Source organism: Erpetoichthys calabaricus, chromosome 6 (genome assembly GCF_900747795.2).
Source record: "Erpetoichthys calabaricus chromosome 6, fErpCal1.3, whole genome shotgun sequence".
Taxonomy (NCBI): Eukaryota; Metazoa; Chordata; class Cladistia; order Polypteriformes; family Polypteridae; genus Erpetoichthys; species Erpetoichthys calabaricus.
In genome coordinates this window covers 36,785,972-36,806,015 of record NC_041399.2, presented here as the reverse complement: position 1 = coordinate 36,806,015, position 20,044 = coordinate 36,785,972, and the positions used below count along the sequence as shown (strand labels likewise).

At 37.2% G+C, this 20,044-nt stretch overlaps 1 protein-coding gene across 1 annotated transcript in view; it reads left to right on the top strand.

Annotated features, from left to right (window-relative positions):
- Positions 1-20,044, top strand: part of prkdc (protein kinase, DNA-activated, catalytic subunit) — a 280,348-nt gene that overhangs the window by 192,906 nt on the left and 67,398 nt on the right. The window contains exons 64-74 of the mRNA XM_051928733.1: positions 1,324-1,462; positions 1,822-2,010; positions 3,825-4,049; positions 4,514-4,622; positions 6,884-6,986; positions 8,896-9,085; positions 10,949-11,123; positions 12,753-12,943; positions 13,038-13,218; positions 13,555-13,715; positions 18,449-18,660. Coding sequence (XP_051784693.1) covers positions 1,324-1,462; positions 1,822-2,010; positions 3,825-4,049; positions 4,514-4,622; positions 6,884-6,986; positions 8,896-9,085; positions 10,949-11,123; positions 12,753-12,943; positions 13,038-13,218; positions 13,555-13,715; positions 18,449-18,660 — 1,875 coding nt within the window. The remainder of the gene's footprint in view (positions 1-1,323; positions 1,463-1,821; positions 2,011-3,824; positions 4,050-4,513; positions 4,623-6,883; positions 6,987-8,895; positions 9,086-10,948; positions 11,124-12,752; positions 12,944-13,037; positions 13,219-13,554; positions 13,716-18,448; positions 18,661-20,044) is intronic.

The following is a 20,044-nucleotide window of genomic DNA, read 5'->3' as shown; positions in this document are numbered from 1 at the left end:
ACAACTTCTTCAATATGTATTTTTATTTCTGTGTGCTTTGCACATGTTGAAAGCATTTGTAACAATTAAAATATCAAAATTAACAGATTTACTTTTGCAATTTACTTTTGAAAAAAATCTCTTTTTAATGACAACTTTTTAAAAAAAAATCATTCCTGACTGACTTGTGTTTGTTGAGACATTCTGGTCAGTTCTGTGCTTTTCATATTGTCTTGTTTTCATTTATATTAAGGTTGTACAAGTAAAGAACCAATCTTGTGACTGTCTTATTCAGTGAGAACTGTATGATAGATTCAATACCCTACATGGCCCTGATAAAATAGGAAGGTTAGCCCTGTCTTGGACAACAGATGTTGGCATAGCAAGTGCCTAGTTATGTCTATGTTTGTGGCAAGTGCTCTGGTTGTACTTGTTCCGGGGATATATAAACCAGGGGGGGTAAGTGATCACTCCATATATCATCAGGAAAGTCTGGCACAGTATGCATGCTTGCCAGGCTTCCTGGGGTGTGCCATTGCCATAAGTGCAAAGACACCTAGAGGCACTAGGAAAAATGCTAAGAAGAAACCCCCAGGACTACAGATGATGATAATGCCAGATTTTTTGTTAAGAGCTAGATTGAAACATAAAAGAGTAGTTAAAGTGCTTATGAAGACCAGGACTGAAAACTGTCTCTCCAGTCTGGGGTGGCTCTTTTTTGGAGTTTTACAAATCTACCTATTCCTGTACTTACTTATAAAAGGCACTATAATAAACTCTGGACAGTGTGCCAGTCCATTATGTGGCACATCGATTTCCTAACACTAGTTTATTTTAGAGTTGCCATTCACTCTAATCTTAACACCTTTTAGATGTGGGATGAAACTAAAACACCCACATGCATACTGGGAGAACATGTGCCTCCACCCCAACTGTGTTCAGGAGACACCAACACTCACTCCTGTGCACAATGCAGCCTTCATGCACTTATGGTTTAGCCAATTGTAAATTATTTCCAAAAATAGTGAAACATAACTCCAATAACTCAAATAATCCAAAAAATTGCAGTAATTAAGCATTGTGATTACAGAAATTATATCAATTTAAAATACTACAAAATACATAAATTCAATGCTTGACAAACTATTGTAATTTAAATGCCTTGTAGTTTAATATTGTATTTGTAAATATAATGTTGTTGTGTTCTGAGGTAATGTTTATGTAATTTTTGAGCCTATTAATTTGATTTAACTTGGTGTTTTTTATTGACTGTTTTAGGTTTCTGAAACTGGTCGTGGGGGCTTTAAAAGATTAATAAAGTACTTGTGATACTGCATTTTACAGACTATACAGATCCCTGGGAGATTACGATGTTCTCCGTGGTATCTTCAGTGGTAAAATTGGAGCAAAGTCAGTTACTAGCAAGGCGCTGCAGGCAGAAGCTAAATCTGATTATGCTGAAGCTGCAAAGCTGTATAATGAAGTAAGCATAAAAGACTAGACCACCCAAGCATTTCTATTGATGAATACGATGTATAACCTGGAGATAACCAGGCATTGTGTACGTCCAGTGGATCTCAAATGTCTCAATTTTATATTAACATCCTCAGTTCTTGGTAATGTTGTGTCATGATAGTCTAGAAAAGCTGGGCTTATGGTATTTATAGAAACTTGGGAATGCTAGCGTTCTCTCTATGGAAAATTCCATATGAAATGCCTATGCAAAAAATGGTGGAGTCAGTTTATTTATAGTTTTGACATTGTTTCTCTAACTTTGAACAGACTTGCATAATTGTCCTCTTTCTAATTTTCTAATCGGAACAAAACAAATCTTTTTTTAAGGCTTTGAATATGGAAAATTGGACAGATGGAGAACCAACAGATGCTGAGAAAGATCTTTGGGAGTTAGCAGCTTTAGAGGCTTACAATCAGTTGACAGAGTGGAAGTCCTTGCAGTATTGCTCTACAGTAAATATTGATGATAAAACTCCATCTGATCTGGAGAAGATATGGCTTGATCCTTTCTATCAGGTACAGTACTCAAAGATTGCAAAACACTAGCTCTTTAAAGAAACTAGATTGTCACCCATGAAATAAGTATATAATATACAGGTTGGTGCATATACTGTATTTGCAGCTTGTTTCAATTCAACTGTAGCAGATACAAAAATTGTACCTCATCCACAACGTAACATTACTATTTTCGGCTATGCCGTGCTTGACAAGATCTGCAAAGAATATGTGTGTTTCATCAGATGCATTTTAAATCTGTCTTGAAACGTGTAATAAACTGTCAGATCTGAATTGATTCTTATGGACCACACTGATGGTCCTGGGGCCAGTTCCTCAGTTATTCATTAAACTTTACTATATAGTTTATATAGTGCATTTGCTTGTGCTGTATAGGATTACCTACTCCTTGTATGCAGTTAAACAGTTGTAAGATGTTCAATAATATAGTTGAAAGAAAAAAAAATCTTTTCCTATTTAACAGAATTTCAAACTTTGTTTGATTTATTAATAAGAATACGATGCTATACTAAGTTGTAATATGCATACCAATACCTAGTAAAGGATCTGAATGTTAAGGGTGTAAGCTGCTATTTTTAGACACTAAGTTTGTTCCTTCTTGCTTACACTGTAAATGATGAATATGCAATCTTTAGCACATATTCCACTGTACATGTCATTTTAGAAAATTAAATTTAAAAAGCTACTTTGATTTTTATATTATTCCATTCTGTTAAATTTGTTGCTTCATTTAAGATAATCCCTGCTTTAACAGTAGAATTACCAGAGCCTACGAAAAAACTCGTAGATCCGTCCCACCTTAAATCGCTTTGCACCTCTCCATCAGCATCTTTTGTCCTGTAAATGTAATAAGTAGCAAGCAGCCTGCTATCACATCCCCCACCACCGCACAGTTTTCTCAGCTCAAGTCTGTTTACCTGTATGTCAGTTGCTTGGAGTTGTATATAGTATACACATTATTAAAACAGAAACATTTTTCATGTTTTAGTAATAATTGACAAAATGTAGACATGAAGTGTATAATGTGTTAAGCCTGAATTCCAAATATCAAATAAACACTTTCACAAAAGGTACAAATATAACAGAACAAGTGCGCTTCTATTCAAGAATATAACTGCAGAAAAAGAACCCGTGTTAGGGTGCAACATTGTCACGCATTTGCTACGACAGCTTCGGTGGCGCAACGGTATCAGCTGTTGACTGGTAATCAAAACTTCACAGGTTTGACCCTAGACGAGTCCGTTTTGAGAAGTGAGCTGCTCTTATTCTTACTATTTTAGAATAAAAACAAACATTTGATTTCAGTCTGTAACAGCCGGTGTAAATGTATGATACTTGTAAAGGTTAGCTTTGTTTTGTTTTTTTTTTTTTTTTTAATTCAGTTTTATTCTCTGTCGCGTTCATGATCCCACCTCCCAAACCCCCCCCCCCCCCCCCCCCCCCCCCCCCAATGTAACACTGCTGTTTTCACATAAAGACGTGCTATAACAGAGGTGAACTCAGATGATGACGATGGTTCTACATCAGAGCAAGAACGCACGTCGCACTTTTGCCATTGCTGTACTTTGTATATGTACACAGGAAGCTCTGCAGTCTACTTGTGACTTTACGCTGTAGGAAGTAAGTAAATAAATAAAGGTAAATAAGTAAATAACATTCAATCTGCCTGTTATATACAACCTATTTAAGGTGGGACGGATCTACAAGTTTTTTCGTAGGCTCTGGTAATTCTAGTGTTAAGGACCTTTGTCACATACACTTGTAAATGTATAGACCAACTTGATTATTATGGTTAATTTTACATTTCTTTTAAGGAAACCTACTTACCTTATGTAATGCGTAGCATGGTGAAGTTGTTACAGCTTGGGGAGCCAGATCAATCTCTGCTGACATTTGTGGATAATGCAATGAAGGCAGACAACAGGAAAAGCATCATTGAGACTCATTACAGCCAGGAGCTGAGTCTCCTTTATATTCTCCAGGATGATTTTGATAGAGCCAAGTACTACATCAACAACTGCATGCAGATTTTCATGCAGGTAAATCTGGTTTTGGCTTATCATAGAGCACGGTGGAAGAATTTTGTGCTGATGAAAGAAAATGATGAGAAATGGGGAAACTTGTCTTTGACAAAGAGGATACTTTGTTCTGTTTTCACTAAACAGCTATTGTAGAAGAGATAAAGAACTGAACACTGGCCTAACATTTTTTTTTCTTTTTTGGTCCATCTGGTACTAAATGTAAATCCCTTTCCCAGTTTCCTTGTATTTATTTCTTTTATGTTATTAACAACTTGACTTGAATAATGTTTACCAGAAATAATTAATAAATGTAGAAATCCTCAAACAAGAAAGCTAAGTTTAAAAAGAGGTTCTGGAAGCAAAGCATCATCAGCATAAACCCAGTATAAAGTAAGGAGGATAAAAACCAAAGTCACAAAGGTTTTCTTTCACATGTGTTGTCCTAAATCCCTCCCATATGTTTCTCTCCATTTTCTCTATAGAATTATTCTAGCATTGATGGTTTATTGCATGGAAGCCGTCTTGCCAAATTGCAGTCTGTTCAAACCATAACTGAAATACAGGACTTCTTGAACTTTATGATAACGGATGGTAAGGAAGTCTGCCATTACTTTACAGCTGCTACAATGTATGTTAACACTTGCATAAATCTGTGTGTTTAATATATAATCAAAAACTTTTTCTCTTCATTCTTGTATGTAATGGACAATAGACAAAATTGTACAGTATTTGTTTATATACAGTACAATTTAGTTCATGCATTTATATCTCTCCACTGTCAGTATAGATGGTATATATCAGCTTTTGTTTAAGTAAAGAAGGACATAATAAAAATTTTAGATAAAATTACATTTAAAACTACATTAAGAGACTCTACTTTTGGAATACTGTTGAAATTAACGATGTAAAGCACTTACCTTGCAGAACACCAACACCTAATAAACAAAGAAATAAGAAGTTGAATATCTTTTTATAGACAATATGAGTATTTGTAGAATCAGAATTTCTGTATTCGCCAAATGTACACAAGAATTAACATGGTAAATCAGCACAAGAACAAACGAATATAGACCAAAAATGTGCAGACATGCAGATGTGCTTCTTACTAGTTAATGAATAATGACGTTTATTTTTATACAGAAACTTACCAATAGTAACAATAACAGCAACACTACACAATAACTTTGGTAAAGGACACAGACCATTTCTGTGTATCTGCTGGGAGTGACTTGTTAAGCATGCCTGCTACTAAGAAAAAACTGTTCAGTTGTCATGTGCTTCTGGTTATGTGGTACCATTTACCAGAAGGAGTTTTTAAAGCAGGTTATTGCCTGGATGTATGGAGTCCACTCGCTTCCTATCCCTAATATCATGTATCTCTAGGACCAAGAGCTGCCACTGACCAGTGATCTTTTCTTCTTTTTGTGCTATATGTTGTAATCTGGACTTTGAGTGGTCAGGGGCTGAGCTGAGGATAACAGATTGCTCTTAATGGCAGATCTGTTGATCTGGGTTAGAACTGGTGTAGAAATGTTGATTTTCCACAGCTTTCTTAAAAAGAACATTCTCTGCTGAGATTTTTTATATAATGGATGTTTATTTGTCTCATTTCAGGTCTTCTGAAATATAGAGTTGTATACAAACATAATAAAATTGTGGCAGACTAAGAGCTAATGTGTTGTACAATACAGCAAACTCTTTTGTGCAACTCTAATTCTGGTGCCTTCATTATCCCATATTCTTAGGACACTGTGTGACGACTGCATCTAAAGTGCTGTCTCCACATACAGAACACACAACATACTACATACTGTGACATAAAGCACAGGTGCAGGAGAATGAATGTAACAGCCACTGTCCACTCTGAATTTTTCTCAGTGTGACACTAAGATTTATTTTAATTATATTAAATGTTAATTTGAAAATTAAATGTACTGTAACTAGAAACCTGTGAACAGTCTTGATTGGATCCATATAGCATATACACACAGTATCAACGCATGGTGTTTGTTACATTTCTGTCTTTAAAATTATAATTTAAAAAGATAATTTAATTTTTTTCTTCCTGTATGACTTTACTTTAGTGCCACATGTCTATGGAAATTATATGCCTGTTGATTTTTCTTTTATACTGTAGTGTATGTTCTGCTTGAAAAAAGCAGCAGCAAAACTAATTTTAATTCTTACAAGTCTGAATTGAAATCCATGCTTAAAATAACCATTGGACCTTTTTTCCTATAAAATTAAAAGTTCTTTTTTTCTGTGCTAAATATTTGTCCAAATTTCAGAATTCTTTAGTTCTTCCCAAAACGTTGCTTTGTAAATTGAAGAAATAGCAAAGTTGTGGATGCTTGTAGGGCCAGAAAGACAAAAGACGAAATGCCAACTTGTGATGTTCAAAACAAACTAAATTGTGTTAACTTACGTAGAACTCCAATGTTTTTTTTAGAGTGAAGTTGAAGTGAATTAATTCACTTTATATACTGGATATATTTTAAAATAGTTACATGATGTAAGCAGTCTAAAATGGTGTTAACATTGCCATTGTGCTGTCCCAGCAATTCTGTAACCTTGACAACTTCAGTGTTGATTAAAATTAAATCTTTTTTTATTATTTTCTGGGAGGTCATATTTTATGCTGATTATTAGAATCCATACATTGTGTCAAGGCTATTACACAATGTATGTGTCCTGACTGACTGCACTGGCCACATGCTTTCCTTCTGCTACTTGCACAAACTTTTGTTCATCTGCTGTAGCTGGTACTTGGATCCATTTACTGTAGATTTAAGACTAAAAATGTATCAGCTTTTCATCACATGCTAAAACCTTTCACATTTGTTTCTCACCAGTTTCCAAGACTTCAGTTAAGCACTTAATTAGAGTGTGGGCTGGGAGATATCCTGATGACAGAATGGATCCAATGAACATCTGGGATGACATCATCACAAATCGGTAACATGGAAAAATAACACTGTTCTGTTTTCTGACTTATTGCAACCATATTTTGAAAAAGAGAGGCTTAAATGAGAAAACGGTAAGGATCTGTTCTAGCTAGTTACAATCAGCACAGCTTTTCAGCATCCATCCCTACTACATCAGTACCAATACAAAGAGCTGAATTAATTAAACTGCAGAGCATGGGTCACCCTGTCACATTTGGGGCCCTTCAGTGTTATCCTTGACATGTATATACTTGAATATCTTCTTTACAGTCTCCTTTACCAAACACTTCAGATTTTGTTTCCCATAAATCAGTTTATTCCCACTATTGGTAAATCCTTGCAGTCACCCTTGCTACATACTTTCTGTGGCATCAAAAGCTTTTTAAAATAACTGACATGCCAAATACTTTTGTTAGTTTTATTTTGCTTCTTGACATTACTGTATATGTTTAGTATGAAGTAAACTACCACGCACAAATCTGAAGAGTTCATTGAGCACTGACTACTTCCCTAATGTTGTGTTGGCATACTATTCACTCTGTAATGGTTTGTTAGATTCCTACCAGGTCCTTTCCTTCTCTCAGCAAAGGCCATCACATCTGCTCCGCTCCACACCAAATTGCAAATTGCTCCATTTCGTAGCCCTTGTGTGACACCCTGTCAAACAATATTAATACTAAGGTGTTGGATTTATATATAGTTTTTTTGTTTTGAATTATCCACAAACTTGAACAGTCAGGAAGCATATGATGCTGACATTTAAACATCTGATCTGTCGCACAGCCCTGGTGGTCCTGCCTAGCAACAGACTGGAAACCCTGAATTACTAACAGTAAAAAATGGTGCCAACCATAATGGTGCCACAGGAAGACAAAGTTCAAATTTGGTGTCTTCAGAAACCTTATAAATGAAAAAAAAAATTAACTGTTACATTTCTTGACTTTTAAAACCCCATTATATTTACATTATTTTTAGAAACCAAGGAAAAGGCCAATAAAAACCTTAAACAAAGTCCACACCATGACAGTGCCTAGCTTCTGCTTCTCCCTTCACAGATTCCCTCTGTAGGCCCCTCTGAGGTTGATAACAGGCTCATGCCATAAAATGCTGTCAGGAACTCTGAATTTCCCCAGTTGACCCAGTCCTTCCATATCTTTCTTATTAATATTCACTTTTAATGTCCCTTCCTCACTAATTTAGTGAAAGTAATGCATGTAATATAACAGTACAAACATGTAACATAAGGACTCGATAATGCTCTTTTCTCCAAGAACCAGTTTTTGAAAAAACACACTTAGCAATATGCATCACATGTAAAGGTGAAGTTATCGATTTCATACATTTCATACATCTCATAGCATGAGGAAAACTCTGATTATATTTTTTTAATTAGCTCAGGATTTTTTTGTCCCAAGTCATTTCGCCGTTGAAAGGTGAATTGGCACAGGGCGGGAGGACTGTGACTTTTGGCTTTTTGTTTCAATCTGGAAAATTATAATGAATGTGTTTTGTGGAAATGGCAGCCTATGATTATAGAAGCAGTGCATATAGATCTGTGTAGTTTCTTCTTGATCCCTAGATATTGCCAGAACAACCTGTGGTTGAGAAGGCCATCACTTTCAGAAAGGCACCTGTTAACGTTGTCATAGCTATAGACTTCTTGAACATTTTCAGAAAACATTTTAATTTGGTATTTTTAGAACGGCCTTGCCAGTCACATTTGTCCTTGTAAGCTGGCATAGGCTGTGCCCAGTGGAGCCTATAACCACACAGGAGAGCAGAGGAATCCAAGTGGGGCCAGTAGCACACTGCAAGTTGAAGAAGTGCCACATAATGCTTTTTCTGAGAGTGTATGCTGGAGTTGTGTGTTCTTTAGGAAGTAAAGCCTGCTATCGCTTAAAGGCCTCTTCTCCTTATAGATGTTTCTTCTTGGATAAAATCTCAGAAAAACTTCGAAACTTGGGAGCAGATAACAGTATGGAAGTGGATGAAGAAGGAAGTATTGATGTTCAAATGGAATTGGATGAACCAGTGGAAGGACTCGAGTCTGTGATTAAAAGCTGCAAATTTAACATGAAGTTAAAAATGGCAGACAGTGCAAGAAAGCAGGTCAGTTGTGTCACCTTTTAAACATCTTGAATTTATTTTGGCAGCTTTAATCTATGAAATGTGAATGCAAAGAGTGTTGCATCTGCTAGCCAATATTTAGTGAAAAACTGTCAACATGATTCATAATATTCTTATGAAATTCATTCAGTGTCTTGTATAAAATGTTATCCTTTGGTCATAATAATTATATTTTCTTTTCTCCCTTAACTTAAATCACTGCCCATTAAACATGTGTTGTTTTCATTTAGTCATTTATTGGCCCTCAACATTATATTGTTACTAGTTAAAAAAAATGCAGAGGTCTGACCTTTTCCATATGTGATGATACAGATTTTCTTAAAATGTTAAGTGACGTTTTACAGTAATTGTTTTTCTTGAGCAGCCACAATACGTTGAGCACAGCCATCTACATGTGATACTGCATTAGTCAGCCTTCTTAGGAACCATTACTTTTTTCTGTCTGTGTCTGTTTGTTATAAATGTTTTAAAACTGTTTTGATATGTTATAAGAGTTCAGTTTTATTAAATCAGCCTGCTGCCAAGATTTCATGTCACTAGCTTATTGTGAAATATAGACCAATAAACAAACGTTAACAGGAAATGTAAAATCGCTGCAGCTGCTCTATCACATTCATCTATAAATTTCAAATATTCAGACATATCTTACTAATTTATTTGTAATATACTTAAACCATAATTCATTGACTGTCGATAGGTTTACTTAAGCTTTGACTGTCTAGGAATAGAACGAGCTTCAGCTGCCCCAAGAAGTGTCCTCAAGAGATGACTGCATGGTTGCCTAACTATAGTTCTGAAACAGACTTTTTGGCATTTCACTAAATTAAAACTCAAAAAATGTTCTAATTGTCAATCCCCAGTATGTACCAATTGACACTTCTCAACACAGCATTCTAAGCTGCCTGTTAATGTCTGACTGTGGAGACAAACACAGCTCCATCTTTACCATTAAAACTTCTGATGATATCTCCATCTTAGCCATGAGACAGCTTATAAAGGACTGATTTGTGTAATGACTCACTGTTGGCATCACAGCAGTCTTAATGTCCACGAAACCAAATAGCTCATTGAAGAAAGCAGATGACACTTCAGTCTACATTAAAGAAAAGGCTGCTTAGAGGGTCAGCAGCTTACATTTTTTTTAAATCCCCATCACTGATGAATTAAAGTGGGTACAGCACATCTTGGCTGTCGTCAGAACAGGCCATCAGTTCCTTTACTGCCTTGGATGTTTTCAGACCAGTTCTGAATGTCTCAGGTTATGCTCAAGAATCTACAGATACACTTTGGGGTCAGTATTGCTGGATTAGAAGCTTCCTGGTACAACACCTGTTGAGCTCAGGACTGTAGAGCATTACAGAGGTGTTGAAGTTGGCACAAAATGTTAGAGGCACACACTCATCCTCTGTACAGTGCATATATAACACATGTTTATTTAGAAGGGAAAGCAGCATTATTAATGAGCTCATCCATCCTGCACAGTCACTTTTCCTCTTCCTCCATTCTGGCAGATGATACAAGGTCATTCCAACTCATCCCACTAGATTCAGGGAAAGTTTTTATCATAATGATGACTGCATGAGTATACCTGATATGTGTTCATGTAGTTAATGTCTGTTGCAAATAAGAATTTAATTGTACTGTACATGCATGAAAAATCTGAGCTTGAACCTGAAATGTTAAACTTTTAAATGCTATACCTCTGTACTGTCCATGTACTCTTAAGCAAGTGCAATGTGTGTGTTTATATATATATATATATATATATATATATATATATATATATATATATATATATATATATATATATATAATATATAATTTTTTTTTTTAATGCTATTGCAGAAAAACTTCTCAGTAGCCACTAAGCTGCTGAAAGAGCTGCATCGAGAAGCAAAGACTCAGAAAGACTGGCTGATTCGCTGGGTTCACAGCTTTAGCCGCTTCAATCACTGTCGCTGCCAGAACCAAAGAAGCTCAGATCAGATTCTGTTTGTCTTTAAAACCATCCCTCTGCTAGGTACTCTTTTTCTTTTATGTCCATTGTTCTCCATAGCTTTGTGACTATTACAAGTATATGAAGAAATGTGTTCATACAGTTTGAGCTCTGGATGGTTAGCTGACTGACTTATTCAGAGTGAGCAGGAGTTGAGGACTGAACCAGTAGTGTTGTGTTTTACATGTGAAAGCCTGAGACACTGTGCTACAATGCCTTCACCTTGGTGTTTTAGAAAAATTAGGATATGTTTCTGTAACATACTTTGGACAAACAATTAGAAAATGTTGACTTTGTTTACACATTGAGATTAAATTGTAGCTAAATTAGTAGGCTGTTGTTTAAAATGTGTAAGGCTGCTATCTATATAACTAGTAACAAGAGTAATTCACTTACCAGTTCTTAATTATGGATTAAGTGGGTTGGGGTATGTTAAATAACATTAGGTATAATTTGCAGAGGTAGTTCTGCTGGTGAATCAACATCATTTGTTATCATTTTTCTATATTACAGTTTTCAAAATTAGCATTATATTAATTTATTTGTATTGTTAATGCATTAAAAAATCATATATACATCAGTCAGCCACAACATTAAAACCACTGGCTTAAAATTGTGTAGGCCTCCTCCGTGCCACCAAATCAGCTCTGACCCATTGAGTCATTATGTCTGAAGGTGTTTTGTCATATCGGCTGCCAAGATGTTAGCAGCAGACCCTTTAAGTTCTGTAAATTGCATGGTGGAGGGTCTACATCAATTGGACTTGTTTTTCCAGCACATCCCACAGCTGATCTGGGGAATTTGGAGGTTTAGTCAACATCTTGAACTCTTGGTCATGTCCCTCAAACCAATCCTAAATAACATTTTCAGTGCGGCATTGGCCATTAGCCTTCGCTCCCCTTGCACATCAGTGAGCCTTGGACGTCCATGATCCTGTCACCAGTTCATCAGTTGTCCTTCCTTTGACCACTTTTGGTAGCTATTAGCCACTACATACAAGGAATACCTCACAAGACCTGCCATTCGGAAGAGGCTCTGACCCAGTCATCTAGCCATCACAATTTGGCCCTTGTTAAAGTCATTCAGATCCTTACATTCACATATTTTTCCTGCTTCCAACACATCACCTTCAAGAACTGACTGTTCACTTGCTGCCTAATATACCGCACCCCTTGACTGATGCCAATGTAACAATGTAATCAATGTTACTCACTTTCACATATCAGTGGTTTTAATGCTGTGGTGTAGCGGTGTAAATTGTTTTGTCAGTTATACTAGTCACTGCTTGCATGTTTGTCTCCTAGCCTTTACCTGATGCTACGGGGATAGAATTTGGACCCTGTTACCATGAATTAATGCGGTGGGTGTAGACAGTAGATGGATTTGTACTATTTTTAAGCATTAGCCAATACAACCTTTCCCCCCAACCCAACCATGTCCCAAAGGCATTGATCTTTGGATGTTTTATCATCTCTGACTTGATTGGGTATGTGTGAATGTACATACAGTATGTGAGTGCCCTGCTATTGACTGGCATTACATTTTTTTTTGTTCATGTATTTCAAATGTAGGCTTGCTGTACATGCACTCATTATGTTGCAATAAAGATTAGGGACGTTTAGAACCTTCATTTTTCTCTTTTCCTTTTTACAGAGGAAAACCAAAATGATCCTATAAAAACATCCTATCGTATATCTAGAGATCATAATATGCTGCTGGGAACATCATACTCCATTATAGCTGACGTAATTGCTAAGGACCCCTCCTGCCTTGCAGAATTAGGAGAGGAGAAGCTTCAGAGACTTTGTCATCTTTCAGGTGCTTCTCCAGGCGATACTGAGCAGGTGAAGTATTCCTCTCTGTTCCTGTTAAAGCTCAAGACTTTATTATTAGCTTTTTTTAAATTTTTTTTTTAAATGACTTCTGTCATTTTTGCAGGCTACTGTGGGCCTACACCGTAGAGCCTTGCAGCTGCTTCAGGGTGCAGTGAAGAAAGTGGATGAGGAGCTACAGTCCCTCTCAGAGGAGTACATTGATACTCGTGGGGCCATTGAGGCTTATATGACTTTGGCCAACTTTTGTGATAGGCGCCTCCGGGAGGAGGAAGAGAGTGCTCAGAGTAAGTCTGGTGTGGAGTTTAAGTTGTGTTTACATAAAATGCAAAAGCATGTATTTTTGTTGTCACATTTGTCTGTTTAGTCATCTGTCAGTTTTTGGAAGCTGTTCAATTTTCATTGAGATATTTTTCGTAGATCATGATGTACATTTTTTTAATTAAAAATATAAAAACATTTCAAAATTGTCTGTCTGAAGCCAGAATAACATTTCAACTTGTTTATAAAAAAAAAAAAAAAAAAATACACCAAAAAATTGCCAATAGTTTTTAAAAGAGGTGTATGCAGATCTAAAATGGTTAACTGAAATGCCAGCTGACATTTTGTGCTTAAACAATTAGTTCCCAGGTTGTCTGAAATTATATCCTTCCCCACCATTGTGGTTGAAAAGATGCTAAAGGCGCTGAAGTTGAATTCTGAGGAAGCCAGGCTGAAATTTCCCCGGCTACTGCAGCTCATTGAGCTCTATCCAGCGGAGACCTTGGATCTTATGGCAAAAGAGGTTTGTTGACTACTGCGACATTCTCCTACCCCCATGTTCCAGTCCACAAGTGCTTAAGCTGTTTTTGCCGAATTGTATATTCTATGTTGTCATGTTATTTGGAGAACTCTGTGACATTTATGGTTATACCCATTGCCATCTGAGTTATTTTTATTTAAACCCGGGCTTGTATTGCTTGGCATTTACTACTCTAAAGTATTTATCCTTTCTGTGTCCCAGGTATCTGATGTTTGTCCCAGCAGTGTAAGGTGCCAGCCTATTGCAGGGCACAACCATGTTTGCTCTTACTGGGCCATTTTAAACTTGCCACCACATACACTAAAAGTCAAAAGTTTTAGGACATCTCAGATTTTGTAGTTTTTCTTCAAATTGAATCAGCTGAAATGCAATGAATGACCTAAATGATTAAAAGGTAAGCAGTAAACTGCCAGAGGTTTAAATTTAACAAAAGTTTAGGTTAGTAAAAATTAAAAACAAACAGATTTCAGAATGTTACAAATGGGCCTTCTTCTTGGAACAGCTAATTGTTTACAATGTTCTGCGGCAGTTAAAGTAAATTAAGCCTTGCAAGTTGAAGCAAACAATTTGCATAGGTGTCCCAACTTCTGTTAATTACTTAAAAACCCTTTGTCAATCTTAAAGCAGAGTTGGAACAGACTGTGTTACTACACCCTCTGAGTACTACTTGGACAATATTACAGTTGTGGGGTACAGCCCGCACACAGACAGGTAGACATAATGATTTCACCACACACATGTTTATTTACAATATTTACAATAAGTATGTGAGCACAACCCAGTGCCGCAGCACCAATCACCCCTTAAGTCCTGGCCTTTCCACACTGCCTTCACTATCTCTGGTCCGCCTCTACTCCTCTCCTCACCTCCGAGCTCTGTCCTCTTCCACCCGACTCCAGCTCCCGAATGGAGGAAGTCGGCCCCTTTTATGCACACCCAGATGGGCTCCAGGTGTTTTCCGACACTCCTCTGCCGACACTCCCCTGTGTGGCGGAAGTGCTGGCTGCGCACCCGGAAGGACTCCGGGTGTCCCCGATCCTCTTCCCCCCAGCACTTCCGGGTGTGGCGGAAGTGCTGAGGTCCAGGGCTCCCAAGGCATCGGGGTGCCCCCTGGCGGTGACTACGGGCCCCTACAGGGTTGGGCTTCCATGCCCTGTACCTGTGGTCCCCAACACAACCAGGGTGGTCGCCCCCTCGTGGTCTGGAGGAGGCACAAGCCGTCCTCCTGGGCGTCCCAGCTGGGTACCACCCCCAGCCGCGTGCCACACAGTATAGAAAATTGTAAATTCCAGTGATAATGGCAAAAAAACAAATTAAATGAGTCTGAGCATTATTATTCATAGAAGTGTAGGCCTTTCATTTAGAGTAATTGCAAAAAAAAAAAAACCTAGGTGTCGGTGAATGCAGTGTCCTACACAATCCAAAGGCAATTGAAAACTGGAAGAAACTCTGATAGGAAAAGATCTGGCAGACCCAAATGTCCCAAAGTCACAACCCAATCAGAGGACAAGTTTCTAAGGATCTCCAGATTGCCTCTTATGTGCCTTTCAGCACAAAAGCAAGTCTCAGTTTCTACTGTGAAGAGCAGACTTTGTGGTGCAGGTTTGACAGGCCAAGTGGCAGTAAGAAATTTCTTGAAGAACAAAATAGGCCACTGCAATACTGGCAGTGCAAAGTCTTATGGACCAATGAATCAAAATTTGAAATCTTTGGTTCATCATGCACTGTGTTTATATGCCATTGAGGTGGTGAAAGGATGATTCCTCAGTGTGTGACACCAACTGTCAAACATGGAAGAGGATGTGTGATGTTGGTGACTTGTACAGAGACACTGGCATTCTGAATCACTCTTGTATCAGCAAAAGGTAGCTACTTTGATAAATCCAAAATTCGAATAAAATTTTGTATACTTGACAATTCCATGGCTAATTTTTTTTATTTGCCATTGTTTAATTATTCTCTGCCTTGATTAAACTGTTTGCATTTCCATAAAAATTGGAAAAAACTGAGATGTTCTAAAACTTTTGAGAGGTACTGTATATCTTTGGAATTTGGCAATTTGGGATTTGTGTGACACCCACACAAATGATACAAACTCTACCCAGGCTAGTATTTGAACCTAGGAGTCTTGAGCTATGAGTCGGTAACACCAAGCACTGTGCCACTGTCTTCTCTGTCTCAATCTCCTAAAAAGCACAAGGTGGCTAATTGAAAACTAGAATTCTGACAAATCAGTTGCTGATTGACTGTTGAGTCAGCGCAGCTACAGATCCAAAAGGACAGCAGAGGAACCTAAAGTCTGAGTTGCTTACTGGATGTTTTGTGGCCAGGTGTGTTTTTTAGATAAACTTGTGACATTTGTCCTAAAAATAAATAAATAAAATGCTTGTGTGCTTAAAAGAATACTCCACCCAAAAAGTCTGTTTTTAGTATGTTACTTACACCATGTAGTTTGTAGTGTTGACTGAGAAATTTTTTATCTCATGTTTTTTTTATATTTTTATTAATTTTACTTTGAAATAGTTAACTTTCCATATAGTCAAGAGAAACAATTCAAAGCAAAATTCTACCCCACCCAACAGAAAGGGAGAGGAGCCAGCAACCACATATACTCTATGAAAGGAGCAGGAAAAGAAGGGTATCATTTTCCCTGAAGTGGAAGCTTATTCTGAAATGTTATTGATTAGATCCTGCCATATTTTTAAAAAGTTTTGAACGTATTTTCTTATAAGTGCGAATTTGATTTTTTCCGATTTCAAGTAGTATAGAACATCGGTTACCCACTGACTTAGAGTGGTGGGGTGGGATTCTTCCAGCATGATAAGTCTACGTGTTAGTAATGAGGTAAAGGGAATTACAGTTTGTTTGTCCTTCTCCACTTTTAAGGCCATCTGGGAGTATACCAAACACAGCTGTCAATGGGTTAGGAGTGATTGTGACACCAAGGCTGCCTGATAGGCATGCAAAGATTTTTGTCCAAAATGTTGTTAATTTGGTGTACACCCAGGACACGTGGCCCAGTGAGGCTGGAGCTAGATTGCAACGCTCACAGGTTGAGTCTTGCTCTGGATACATTTTGGACAATTTTAAATAATATAAGTGCGCTCGATAAAAGATTTTAAGTTGATTGACTGAATGCTTTGCACATATAGAGTTAAAGTATTCTGTGCATGGCTGCCTTCCACTCGTTTCCTGAAATATTGAGTGACAGATCCTTTCCCCAATGTACTCTGGTTCTTTGAAAGGAATAGACATTAACGTATTTTTATAAATTGTAGAGATGCTATCTGAGTCTTCCAGACTGATCAATAATTCTTCTGGAATAGAGCAAGGTGGAAGGTGAGGAAAATTGGGCAGGTTTTGTTTAGCAAAGTTTCTAGCCTGAAAGTAGTGGAGGAATTGTGTTGATGAGAAGTTGTATTTGAAGTGTAATTTTTGTAGGATGCAAAGACATTATCTATGTACAAGTTGTTAAATGTTTTAATCCTGGACATTTTCTAGACATTGAAAATGTGTATATGTTTGAGAGGGTGAAAAAAGGTGGTTGTTATGTAGAGGTACAACAGATAAAACATTTTCAGTCCTAAAGTGCTTCCTACTTTGGTTCCATATTCTGAGAGAATGAGGGGTAATTGAATTTTTTAGTTTAATGACGGTAGTTTGTATTAACTGGGGCACAGAGAATGGAATATAAAGAAGTACTGCAAGAGTTTATTTCTGTTGCAGACCAGGCTTGTGGATATTCATCAATTTATGTCAGTCTCCAATAGTTTGTATATTTGCTGCCCAGTAGTAAAATTGAAAGTTGGGTAGTGCCATGCCCCCTTCTGCTATAGGTCATTGTATAGTCGCCTTTTGGATGTGTGGATGTTTCGAGTTATGATTGAGTCTAATTTCTTAAAAAAGTAATTTGTTAATGTACATGGGGATGCTTTGAAATAGGAAGAGCAGCTTGGGAAGGATAATCATCTTTAACAATGCTGTTGATTCTCCCGGCTAATGTAAGGGGGAGAGTAGACAATCTAGTCACGTCTTGTTTAATTTTTTGAATGCAGACAGCAAAATTTTGTTGAAAAAGAGCTTTATATTTACTTGTAATATCTACCCCATGATATTTAAACTGATCTGTTTAGATAAATGGGAAGGTATCCAGTCTGATATTATGTGCTAGAGAATTCACTGCAATGAGAATGCTTTTATCCAAATTGATTTTAAGTCCAGATAACTTTTGAAAATTTTCTAATGCTATTAGGACCGCTACCACAGAATATAGTGCATCTGATATATACAGTAACATATCATCTGCATAGTGATATTTTCTGTTCAAGTCCTTCTCTGAAAATCCCCTTAATCTCTAATGCATTTTGAAAGTATACAGCCAACGGTTCAATGGGGATTGCAAAGAACAAAGGTGATAAGGGACATCCTTGACAAGCACCACATTCTAGTTTGAAGTTATCTGAAGTAATGTTGTTAATACAAACTGAGGCTTCTGGACTAGTATAAAGTAGGTTAATCCATGCACATATGTTTGGGCCAAACCCATATTTGTGCAGTCTGGTGAATAGATTGTCCCATTCAACCATATCAAATGCTTTTTCTTGGAGGGCTGTGAGTTCCAGAGTGTATGCTGCCTGAAAAGAAATATAAAATTATGGACCAATCATTTCATGCTTTATTTTCACATGTTAACTTCCTGTTTTTATTACTGATAGGTCTCGTCTGTTCCATGCTGGCAGTTGATTGGCTGGCTGAGTCAAATGATGGCCTTGCTGGACAAGAAGGAGGCTGTGGCTGTGCACCAGGTGATCACTGAGATTGCAGAGTCCTACCCACAGGCTCTTATTTATCCCTTCATGATAAGCAGTGAAAACTATGATTTTGAAGATTCAGCAGTTGGACACAGAAACAAAGAATTTGTTGCAAGGTAAAAAAATAAGACTAAAATGTTGATTGTATTGTAGGTATTTAAACTGCCTCATCATTGTAAATGTGACTTTTTATCCATGGTGACCTGCAAGATCAGGATGTATAATGTTGACATTGATGCTTAGGTTGTTTGAAATTAATTTTTCAAGACCAGGTGGGAATTAAACCAGCTGCCTTGTGGTCTAGGGTCCAGAGTCTTAGTGACCACCTCATACAGATTATAAAAGTCTGGAAGATGTGGGAATCAATCCTGCGGTCTTTCAACTGCTAAGCCTAACAAAAGTGTTTGCCCCTTTATTGACTGCAATTTTTATTATAACTTTTGTTTTCCAGCAACTCTGAACCAGAAATGGCAAGCATAAAAATAATGGACATGAAAATTTAAGTTTTTAAATTAAATTCAGCATTCTGACAGTGTTCTTAAAGGAATCATGGGGAAAATGCAAAGAAAAACTAAAGCTTACTGATTTTTATTCTGGAAAAGTTATCTCAAACGTGGGATGCAGTGGCTGCAGGTTTTCATTCTAACCACGTTGTTAATTAGTAACCAGCTAGTGCCACTAATGAAAGACACTTTCTTTGCTTTAATATTAATGGACTTTCTTTTAAGATTCACATCCCTTATTTGTTTCTTTTTTTTCCTTATTTACCAATTGGTTTTGAGATGCAAACTGCGCCAACGGGTGACTCATTTCCTGGAGGCCCACCATATGGTATGCAACCAGTTTCTTAATTAAAACACAATTCTCACTTTTAATAAAACATATTATTCTGTTCAACAGCAAAACCAGAATGCAAAGTGCTCTTTTCTTCTGAGAGCACCATAAATATGTTTTGTGGCCCACAACAGCGGAGTGTTTTTCAGATGTTCACTTTTAAAAAAAATCTTTTATTGAAACTGAACTTGTATGATGGATACACAGGTGCAATTTGGGTCAAGTTAACTGGTTTTCTGTTGGCCTGATTTACATTTCATTATTGTGTGGCTACTGGTTAAGGGGAAAAAAGAAACAAGGGCTCTAAATGTTAAAAAGCAAGTCAATTAAAATGATGGCAAAAGAAGGCTGTTCCGTTAGCAGTAATTGGTTACTAGTTAAGAAAAAGGCTGGGTTGAAAACTTCCAGGATCCGAGTTTGACACCCATGTTATAAATTCCTCACTCTCTGAGTCAGTACTTAGTGGAAGAGCTTTTAAAATCCGTTACAGTAATCCCTCGCTATATCGCGCTTTGCCTTTCACGGCTTCACTCCATCGTGGATTTTATATGTAAGCATATTTAAATATATATCGCGGATTTTTTGCTGGTTCGCGGATTTCTGCGGACAATGGGTCTTTTAATTTCTGGTACATGCTTCCTCAGTTGGTTTGCCCAGTTGATTTCA